We start from the raw sequence: 11,783 nt of genomic DNA, 5'->3' as shown, positions 1-11,783 counted from the left end.
AAGCCAGACTTCTGAAAGGAAGGAAACAAGGGCAGTTTGAGAATTGAAAGACCAACATTAATTGCTGTTCTCTCTCCTACTGCTGTGGATCAACACCAAGAACTTTCTGTCTCAGTATGTCTCCCCTCAAGTTTCAAGTTCCTGGGAATAGAGCCTAGGAACTCCAGAGGGGGCTGAATACCTTCAGTACAGGCAGAGCCCTGACTGTGGGGAGTGGGATGGTCCATCAGGAAAATTCAAGAAATTGACTCAAGAAGAAGGAACAATGGATCTTGGACAAACAGAAACAACAGATGTCCGCTTCACCATTTTAACTCCATTTTTCGGTGAGGAAACTGAGTCCCTGAGGTAAAATGTTCTCCACAGCCTCACAGTTAGTCAAGGATGAGGCCAGAACTGTAACATCATTTTACTATCTTCCGGAACTTTTCTCATTCCTGTATTTTTCCTCCTTCACACATCTGCATATTCAGTTCTTTTAAACCTCTCTCTCTTAGAAAAATGAAATAAAAGCTTACATTGTCTTCTCGAAATGCTATGAAGTGAGCTGATTTCTGGGAAACACATTACTAAATTAAATACACCTTTTTATGATCTTAAAGATAAATGTCAGACAAATATCCTGAGGATGAATAGTTGCCGGGAAGCTGAACAAGAGTTTGTATTTGGCTGTGGGCAACCAAAACCAATACGTAGGAAAGCTACTTCTTTCTTATCTCAGGAGTTTGACAGTGTTAATGATGATGTCAAATGCATTTTCAGGCTTATTTTTTCCAGGTTATTTGTGCTGTGAAATACACTGTCTTGTGAAATGTCAGAGTGCTGTTTTTTCAGTGGGTGCCGTTTTTCATTTGAATGCACTGGAACAGGATTTCCACAGAAAATATTCAAGTTCTGTGAGGCACATTAAATTGTTTTTAATGCCACTATTATTATGAGGACCTGCAGCTAGCATACCTGAAGCAACATTCCACATACAAGTTCTGTCCTTGGCCTAAAGGTGGATTTACATGGTGAAGGTGGGATGGAGAATATTTTTTACTTCAGGAATGTCCTCTAGGAGCCTCAATGCCATAAGTGGCTTGAATGTCAACTCCTCCCAAGGTCTTCTTTGGTCACCATACTTAAGTTTCTCATGGTAATTACAACTGCATCCTAATGGTTTCTTCAGTAGTATATATCACAGGATATAATTATATGTTTGTTAAGAGAGACAGTATGTGCAGCCTTTAAGATCACAAAGCTGTAGCAACCCACTGGGTTCAAAATCTCAGCTCCACTGATTATAGTAATCATACTTGTTGCACTTGCATAATCATAACTAACCTCTTCAACTCTCAGTTTCTTTTACTGAAGACATATGACACAGTGGTACCCAGTTTTAAGGATGTTGTGAGAATTAAATGAGGTAACATGTGAAAAGCATTTTTAACAGTGCTTTGTCAGCAGTGAGCATCATGTGTTTTCTATTCCTATGACTAGTGTAATATCTGTGTCTCTCCCCTCTCCACCTGTATTTGACTGTGAGCTCTGTGAAGGCAGGTATCATATCTATTTTCTCCTGTGAGTATCCAGAAAGAAAAATGCCTCCTGCATAGTGGGGGAATTAATCAATATTTGTAGGCTGAATGGATGAATGTATGAATGGATGGACCAATTTGACAATTTACCAACTGCTTTCACATATATTGTCACATTTGAGCTATAGAACATTGCTGTTAGTTGGTACCAATAGTTTTCTCATTTTATAGATTAGGAAACCGAAGCTGAGAGCTATTAAGTGACTTGCTCAAGAGAAGATTTCAAACATAACAAATCAGGTTTTCTGACTCCAAATCTCATTCTCCTTTGGTTCAACTATTTATTTATTTATTTATTTATTTTCCATCTCTGAATCTTGTCTAGAAGATTTTTCTATAAAATAAGGAAACAATTTGCCCTGTTTACTGCATCGTTTTGAGAATCAAAAGTTTAAGTAGGTAAAACGCATCAACTGTTACCCCAATGTAAGGCATTATTACTGTGTTTAGCATTTGAGGTATTGCATAAAGTAGCTTGATTGTTTTTTGAAATGATTTTAGATGGGAAAGAGAATGTTTTAAAAGAAGGAAAGAAGAAGGAAAGAGAATCTGGGCAAGGGAGGGATAAAGAATTTGCAATAGCAATTGGTTTTGAATTCAGAAGCATTTCCTGATCCCTGACCATGTGGTCAGGTCAAGCTGGTCAAACTACCTAGAGAGGAAAGGAGAGTACCTTTCTTATGTCTCAATACTTTCTTGAAGTTTGAGGTGTGGTCAGCATGCATCTCTGATATTTTATCACATATTTTCAGCTCCTGGCCAATGAAATTAAGGAGCTATAGTTTTAGACTTATGTTTCACTTTCCCTTCATATATAAATGCTGAGTTTCCAGGATGATAAATTCAGGAATGTTCTAACTTGGTTTTTACATCTACCAGGAACTGTAAATTCTGTTTGGATACTAAGAAAATGGAAAAAAACAATACTCACACACAGTAACTTTGGTAGTAGTGAGAAGTATAGCTGATCGATAACACGATAATAAACAGAATCAACTAACAATTCTTGAACATTTAGCATGTGGAAGAAGCTATGTTACATGATTTTATATGCATCATGTAATTTAACTGAGTCATTCATTTCTTTAACAAATATTTACTGAACATCTGCTATTTTCCAGGAACAGTTCCAGTAGCCAGACACATAATGATAATGAAATGCTTGACCTTATAGAGTTTACATTCTAGTGTGAGAGGAAGGCAATGAAAAAATTGGCCAATAAATACTTTATAAGCTAGTTATAGATAGATAAACTAGATAGTTTAGATAAACTAGATAGCTATAAGTTCTATGAAAAAACAGAAAATAATGTGTAAGAGTAGAGTAATGGAGGCCTGGGGTGATTAATTTAAGGTGCTTAGGTGGAGTGAGTGGTCAAAGAAACCTTCCCTGAGGTGTTTAAACTTGAGCAAAGGTATGAATGGAGCCAGAGCTTAAACCATGTGATGTTGGCAAAACAGCATTCCTGGACAAAGGAACGGTAAGTGTAAAGTCCCTGAGGCAGTGCAAAGCTAGAGTGGGACTGCCAGACCAATAAGGCACAAAGCAATGTGAATGAAGTCCATGAATCAGGGAGGGTCCTTGGGTAGGGCTTTGAGGAAGAGGTGGGGAGTTTGGATTTTCTCCTGAATGTAATGGAAAGCTCTTGGAGGGTTTGGGCAGAATGACACAATTAGATTTACCTGTCAAAAGATCATTCTGGCTGCTGTATAGGAAGTGGTTTGTAGGTTATAGGGGTAGCAAGGGTGGAAGCTGGTAGAACACTCAGGAGCCTATTGTGCCAGTCCAGGACGGAGATGGTGGTAGGTGTGGAGGGTGGAGGTTGGAGCCAGTAGTCAGCTTTGGAAGATGGCATAATTCTCTCCTGATTACCTACATTCTCTGAGTGAAATAAAAGTTGAAGTCATTAGCTGAAAATGTCAAGATTTGAAGAGACTGGAGAAGGTATGAGTTAGTTCTCAGAGAGTGAGAACGTGAACAGACTATGGAAAAATTACTAGGATTGTGAGGTAGTGGGGACTATTTGAAGTTTGTGGTCATGAGTCCAATGTGACACAAGACAACATGGTTGTGTGTTCTTCTCCATCCACCTTCAGTTATTCTGGTAAAGGCAGAGAACTGGGCTTAACTGGGGCTGGGATTTTGTCAGGTGAGTGTGGTGAACAAGGAGTGGGAACTGAGAGATTATACTGTTGGACTCTGAAACCTAAGCCTGGTAGAAGGTGAGGGCATGAGGTGGTAGTGGCAGTGGTAGATCAGAAACGTGCACATTGGTAGATCAGATTGTCCTGATGCTGCCAAAGATCTACTGGATTATGCAATGGACTATTTGTTTCCCCTCAAAATTCATATGTTGAAACCCTAACCTCCAAAGTGATGGTATTTGGAGGTGGGGGTCTTTGAGAGGTAATTAGATTTAGATGAGGTCATAAGGGTGGTGCCCTCATGATGGGATTAGTGCCCTCATAAGAAGAGACCAGAAAAGTAGCTCTCTTTTTCCTCCATGTGAGCATATAGCCAAAAAGAGAGTCCTCACCACAACCTGATTACACTGGCACCCTGAACTGGGACTTCCAGCTTCCAGAATGGTGAGGAAAAAATGTCTGTTTTTTTTGCTACCCAGTCTATGTGTTTGTTTATTTGTTTGTTGGATAGAAGGCCAAGCTAAAGCTGGCAATTGAAGAAGTGAGTCGAAAGGTGAGGTAGGAATTGGCCCTCAGATGCTCGAAGTGGAGACTTTGAAGATATTGGAAATGACCAGGGGCATGTTATCATGAAAGTGGGTTACCTTAATTAGTATAATACAACGTTTTATATTTTCTGGGTTTTTTCTCCTCTGTATCCTTGGACTCTTCTGGGTTGCCAAAATAATCATAAAGTCGAGACAAGCCAAGAACATCACCAAAAAGTGAAGGACTTAATTTGTATTCTTAATGTCTGAGAAGTGCCTACTTTTACGGTTATGACTGTAGTACTGACGTGGTTCCGGGGGTGTGATGATGAGGTAACAGCACACCCTGGCTTTTGGACTCAATGAGGATGCCCACACATCCGCCTCCATTAATGTCTCATCATTCCCAGACAGGCAATAGTGAATGTTTATCAGCAGGTGAGTCGGCATATCCTAGGGAGCCAGGGAGTCTCCTAGGCAGAGAGTCCTCAGTCGGGGAAGTCGTTCCTGGATAGCAGCCAGCTCTCAAAGAGTTCCCATCACGGCCTACTTTTCAGTATGCGATCCAAGTTTTAATTTCGCGCAGATAGAGGTCAGTTTTCGCGCTGTGGGTCAGCGCGCAAGATCCTGGCTTCTGCTCTCCAGCAATCCTGAAGTTAGAGTTCCTAGAGGGCTCCAGGAGGCTTCCCAAGGGGGCGTGGGTGCCTAGTCTCCTCAGCCTCGCTGCTGCAGAATCCAGGGGTGCGTCCCTCTTTTCCGATTCTTGACGTCAAGCCCCGACCGCCGCGAAGCCTCGCCAGGGCGCTGGAGAGCAGAGGGAGGGTGGCGGGGAGGGGAAGCCATTGCAGCAACAGCTTGGAGGAAGGAGCTGGACGTCTCCGCCGAGAAAAACCGGGGGTGGGAGCCAGAGTAGGGGAGGCAGAGGACCTGCTGTCTCTAGGAGCCTCTGGGTTGCTGCAAAGAGGGGCGGGGAGAGGCGGGGGCTCTGCCTGCACCGCGCTGGCTCCAGCGGTGCCCGCGGGGAATGTGACATCAGCGGCGCCGGGCGCTTGCGGCTGGAGGAGGCATCTCGCCTCGGCTGCGCTGTGCACACCTCGCCCCGGGGAAAACGCAGACCCGGGCAGGCGGCAGGGATGTCGGCGAAGGAGAGGCCAAAGGGCAAAGTGATCAAGGACAGCGTGACCCTCCTGCCCTGCTTTTATTTCGTGGAGGTGAGTTGGCCCAGCGCCTTGGCATAATGCAGATCCTCCGGGTGGCTCCGGAGCCAGTTCGGGTCCCGGACGGTGTTGGAGGCGCGGAGCCCGTGCCTGGGTGCGCGCTGCTGCCCCTAAATGCCCCACGCTCCCCCTTCCCCCAGGTTTCTCGGGAGCTCCCCCGAGTGTGTCTGTGAGTGCCCGCTAGCCAGGGGTGATTAACAGTAGCGATGCCACTGCTAGGTGGCCTGCAGACGGGAGATACCTGTGTGAGTGAGTGTGGGGCTAGTTCCCTGGCCCTCCTGGACCGCCTGGGTGCACAGCGTCATCAGTGGCCCAGAGGGGCCATGATACCAATATTTCGGGATTTGTGTCCTCAACCTGCGACTACGTATCTAGAACTCTGTGAGCTTCCTATAGGAATTCAAATACACACAGCCATGCCCGGGGTGTATGGGGGCTGGAGATGTTTACGTAGGATTAGGAATATTGATTTCTTTATTACACAAAAAACAAAACCAAAAGCCCTAACCCTATTAAAATTACTATGGTGCTCACATCAGCTTCTAAAATTGGGTCCACATCTCTAGGCATCAATTGGTTGGCCCTTTTCCATGGTTAACAAAAATCATCTGCATATACACAAATATATGTATACATATGTATATGTATGTATGTATAATATTTTTAAAATAAGTGACATCATCTGATTTTACATGATTTGTACGTGTGCATTTATTCTGTGCTGAGCAGTATTACAGATAAGCAGTTAACATGCAGATGTATTCATAAATGAACTGCTAACTTACCAAAATGCAGCATTTAAGAAGGAAAAATTTATGGGAGGGTTATAAAGATTGACAGGTACAGTGATTCCATGCACTGTGGTCCGTTGCATTAGGAAGACATTTTTAAGCAAGAGGTTTATTAAATCATAGGTAGAGAAGAGATGTATTGGATAGGTTTAGTGAAATCATATGGTTTTAAGCATAAAACTATATTCTGTGTAATTAGAGCCTGGATTGCATAGAGAATTATAAGACGGTTGCTGAATTATAAATACCCTTCTTTGGCTGTCTTTTCAGCCAAATATGGAGGTTTAGCACTTCCAAGTACAGAGAGTAGATTCTGTATTTGATGATTGTGAGGCTTATCTGTGTTGAGGGATAGTTACTGTCTTGAAACTTGGGAGAAGAGACATTGTCAGATTGTTTTTACAGACAGTAGTATATGTGCAAGTTTCTCTTAGGTCTCGCAAATTTTAAAAATGGTTTCAGTGTTAAGAAAGATGTACGTGATTTGCATAAGTCTCAGAGAAATGATGGGTGACTCCTTCATCCATGACCCATAGAAAAGAAGGAAAAAAATTGACCTGTTTATTTAAAGTAATTAATTGATTCATTTATTTTTGCCCTTCCTCTTTTCACAAGGGATTTTGAGGCCATGGTTTAGATAATTTTGTTGAAAGCTAATGAAGAGTTTTATCAAGAAAAAACATGTGGGCACAGAAGATTCCATGGTGAAAGGGGTAAAGGAATAGAGAGACAGGATCCCTGCCTTGAAGTTAAATCCTGTCAGGCCACTTGTCGCATTGCTAATCCACTGTGGTTTTGTCCAAAAGCACTTTCATTCACGTCTGGATCTATTACATCTGTCTAGGAGACATCAGTTAATTGCTGGCTTCTGCCTCCAGGACGGAGCACCTGAGGTCAGCTAGAAGCTGACCACATTTGGATTGCAGCTGTATGGCTTCGAGGAAAATACTTTCATGAAAGAGGACGCAAACCAGAGAATTAAGGATGTGCCTTAAAAGAATCTATGTGTGCACTTTTGAGGTACCTTTAACAGGAGTACATTATCTTTTAATCTAAAATCTTAAAAGTAACAATGCCTCATAATGCATTTGAAATGTGTCTGTAGGAACAAACATCTCACAAATGTTAATTCTTTTCCATGAGTGGAAATAGCCCAAAATCATTACCTTCACTTTGACCCATTCAGATACCCTCTACAAATTCCTTAGCAGGGCAAGCTATAGAACAATTACTTGAGGACAGTTCATGGAGTTTCAATGCGCATTTATGACATTATGTCTTGGGGGGTAACAGATTTCAAAGGGAGAGCCACAAAAGTGGATTGCAAATGATCTCTCTGAAACTTAAATGCATGATGAACCTCTAAAGAGCCTCCAGAAAATGGGGGAAGACATTAGTACACCAATTATTTAAGGGGTTGACAGAATGCACTACTGAACTCCTTTGGAATGACTCATTTTGAGGCCAGTGAGAATGAGCTTTGTAGCTGCTTTGGAGGATGAATAAATATAGCATGAATTAGCATGTCAGTAAAGTGCTCTAGAGTAATGGCACTTTGCTTCCAACATAGTTTCCCCAGACCTTTGTAATTAAAATGGAAAAGTGAAACATGAGTGAATCTTTCATCACATATCAGCCCAAAGAACATATTTTAAGCCTTTTCTGTTACTTCAGACAATAATTTAAGGAACACAAAGAGGCAAAAAGGACCAGAATTTGAGGAGAAAATAGGACCTAAGAATTAAGTTAGGTTCCTACCATATACCATACAAAAATAAATTCTGGACAGACCAATGATTTAGATTTTTAAGAAACAGTTAAAAAACTAAATAATAATAATAACACAGAAGTATATTTTTAGATTTTACAGTGAGAAAGGTCTTTCTTAACATATTACCAAAGTCAGAAATAATACAGGAAAAGACTAACACATCTTTCTACCATCCCAAATAAAGTTTCTCTGTAACAGAAGATGCTCTCAAGAAAGTTTAGAGAAGAAAACAGTCTCTGGGTCTCAAGTCAGTGACACCATGGACAGTTTAAACTTTGCCTTTCTTCAAGCAGTTCAGGCTGTTTCAAATTGCTATTCATGATAGGCATGAAATATGAAGAAACTAACTAGGAAACCGAGGAGCAACTTTCATTCCAACCAGAGGAGGCTAAAATCAAGTTAGACTGAATTAAGGCAGAAAAACCTGGGCCTTACAGACAGATTGACCTGGTTCATATATCACCTACGCCACATACTACTTGGATAATTCTGGCCAAGTTACTTCTCTCATCCTCAGTTTCTACATATGTAATAGAAATTATATGAAGTAATATAAATATATGTATTCATATATAATAGAAATTATAATAACCATATATCTTAGGCTATATTATGAGGTTAAAGCATGAAACATACCATATATCATACCTGAGCTAGGCACTCAGGATGTATCAGTTTCTTTGCATGGTGTCAGGGTATAGAGATTATATCCTATATATAGGCCAAGGTGTTCAGTCACTAAAATCAGGTAATCATGTCCCAGCTGACCACCAAACTCGATATTAAACAAACGTTAAGTTAATGGATAGAACTAATTTTTTCTTACATCTTTGGTTTATGCTGCCAATTGTTTATGCTGATAAAGGGGTTTATGGTTGACAGTAATTAAAAATATCAATATTACATGGTGATTTGAAAACACACCATGATTTCCAAGATGGTACCTCACTTTATAAACAAGCTTGACAATTCAGTTTTGCATTGTTCGATGTGGGAAAAGAAAAGTCAAATTATGAAAGGAACTCTCAAACAAGCATATCCAAAGCTTTATCAGGTTGAACAGAAAGCAAGTTAAAAGGAACATTCCATGGAAGAAAAGGTTTCTCTTGCCTTTAAAGTTCCAAAGCACTCTCCAAGTGACGGCTGTATCACTTACAGTGCAATTGCACCCGGCAGCACGCCTAGAAATAGTAAAAGGTCTTTCAGCTTACTAACCCAATATTAGACGTGAGAAGGCTGGTTGTCTGCGTGCCTAATGCATTTCCTTTATGACAAGCGTTACAACGGTCCCACCTGTGCTCAGACTCACAATTTCATTCTCATTAGTCATCCTGTTCCAAGATATGGGTTCACATTGACTCAGTATGTAATATAAAGAAATGATAAATTACCCTTTAACCCAAAAAGATACAAGTTCTTAATAAATAAATGGGAAAAAGATTCTTCTCATTTAAACATTCTGCTTTATGGCATAAATTTTTATTACTAATCTAATGTTTACTTTATGGAGGTAAAAGAGCAGTGTTTGGCCTATATGCAAAGTATTTTTATAAAGCTATAGATGCAGATAGTTTGAAATTTCTTGTTTTTCATACACATACGCACACGCACATGCACACACACACACACAGGCATGCACAAACACAGAGGGAGTAGGAATAGCCTCTCTCCACTGAGTGTAAAATAACTCTACCTGAAGTATTACAGATTCAAAATATTGTAAACACGACAGACTTGAAATTATATAGAAAGTTTTCACTAATTTGAATATTGTACTTAACAATGGATATGTTTCAGAATTTTGTTCATGCAGGTTAATTACTACAGTTTAGGGTCAGTAAACTAGACATTGTGTTCAGGAGTAAAGGCCATCTTTTCTCTGTTACCATCCTGCCTGAAGAAGTTCAAAAAGCCTTTGTTTGAGCAAAGATAACCTGGTTAGTTCAGTCTGAACGTCATGCCTAGACGTTATGGAGTCTTGACAGACCTTAATATGTTTTTTATTTTTTTCCCACTGGAAAGTGTCCACTGTATCTTAATTGTAGCAAACATTAATTCACAAGATTTCTGTTTTAGCTCAAGATCTATGTGAAAATTATATAACTCATATGATCTTGCTGGGAAATATAGCTAGCTGATTTCCTTTTACATAAACTTTAGCATCAGTAGGAAGCACAAAATGACAACATTTCTGCATTGCACGTACCAAAATAGTAGCTGTAGGTTTTTTCCCTTTTCTAGATGGCATAGATAGTCCACTCAAAGAAGTAGTCCACCCACCAACAGAGATGAGCTGAAAAATCTTTCCTCCTCTTTTAGGGTCACGATGTGCAAAGTCCTTTGGTGAAAAACAAAAATGAAGTACAGATGATAATAGAGTCCTAAGTTTCACAGAGACTAAATGAGGACATTTCCACAAATACCGAGACCAAGTATTGAACATAGAACCCGCCGTTAAGGAATTCTATGCTATTCCTAGGCTCCCCCACTATCTTACTGTGTCTTCATGGATGAATCACTCATAGTAATCTTTGTCCTACTTTCCTCTAGTAGGAAAAAAATGGGTGCCTTCTACCAATCTCAAAGGGATATTAATAATAATGATAACAATAATAACAAGGAATAGTCAATTTCAAGCCTCCTTTATATGACAGACCTTGTATACATTATCTTTAATCCTGAGAACTGGATTATTTGTATTAAAGTAATATTGAGAAGGCATTATTATCCTTATTTTTTTATTTTTTATTTTTTTTGCGGTATGCGGGCCTCTCACTGCTGTGGCCTCTCCCGTTGCGGAGCACAGGCTCCAGACGCGCAGGTTCAGCGGCCATGGCTCACGGGCCCAGCCGCTCCGCGGCATGTGGGATCTTCCCAGACCGGGGCACGAACCCGTGTCCCCTGCATCGGCAGGCGGACTCTCAACCACTGTGCCACAAGGGAAGCCCTATCCTTCTTTCTTTAAATCAGCAAATTGTAACTCAAAGAGCTAAATATCTTTCTGGGGACACAGCACTTAAGGAGCCACAATTTGGGTTCTTGTCCATGTCCATCTCCTCCTGCATTACCATTACCCCCACTCCACCTCACACATGACTCTAATGATAATGCTAAACTTAATGAGGGAGTGGGATGGGGAGACCTGTCTCAGCTGTGACCTGGCTAGCTTTGTGGTATCTGAAGGCATGTATGTGGAAGATGCCTGTTGAGGTTCTTTTTGTCTGAGTTGTGGAATAGAGTTTTCTCTTCATTCAGCTACTGAACTTGGCTTTGTTAATGCTATCTCTCACCTAGAGTAACTGAAGTAATTCTAATATGGCTGTGTAGATGACACAATGACCGTCTACCTAAAACGCTGCTTCCTTTGGGAAAGCACAAATGGTACCCCTGAGGCTTCTGCAGAGGAAGACTGAACACGGAGCTCCGGGTAGAGTGAGAAGGAAGAGTTGGAACGGAAAGAAAATTTAGAAAAGTAGACTGTGTATGTCTATGAGAATGATAGAGCATGGAGGAAAGAATTCCTAAGAGAATAGAAACAGAGAAAGGCCAGGCCAAGGAGGATTAGGAGAAAAAGCATGAGAAAAATAGAAGATAGGAGTGAAGGGCATGTGAGGGTAATGGGCATCTGTGAGTAAGCCATGGAGATTCCTTTAGGCATTTGAGTTGTCTTAAGTTAGCTTGTTAAATAAAAAGCATTTAGTGCACAGTTGTTACTGTTTACTTTAGGAATGTGTTACGAATATTATCACAAT

The 11,783-nt window shown here is 40.8% G+C and overlaps 1 protein-coding gene across 2 annotated transcripts in view; it reads left to right on the top strand.

Moving 5' to 3' along the window:
- Positions 1–5,253: 5,253 nt before the first annotated feature.
- Positions 5,254–11,783, top strand: part of PLPPR4 (phospholipid phosphatase related 4) — a gene marked incomplete at both ends in the record, with an annotated part of 36,346 nt that continues 29,816 nt past the window's right edge. Inside the window, one exon of one of the 2 annotated variants that reach the window (XM_082677729.1) lies at positions 5,254–5,463. In XM_082677729.1, the coding sequence (XP_082533855.1) occupies positions 5,386–5,463 (78 nt within the window). The remainder of the gene's footprint in view (positions 5,464–11,783) is intronic. The other variant, XM_082677728.1, reaches the window with a different exon arrangement.

Source organism: Grampus griseus (genome assembly GCF_964374135.1).
Source record: "Grampus griseus genome assembly, chromosome: 1".
Lineage (NCBI taxonomy): Eukaryota > Metazoa > Chordata > Mammalia > Artiodactyla > Delphinidae > Grampus > Grampus griseus.
Note: the sequence above shows the minus strand (reverse complement) of the source record. Positions and strands in the feature narration are given on the sequence as shown.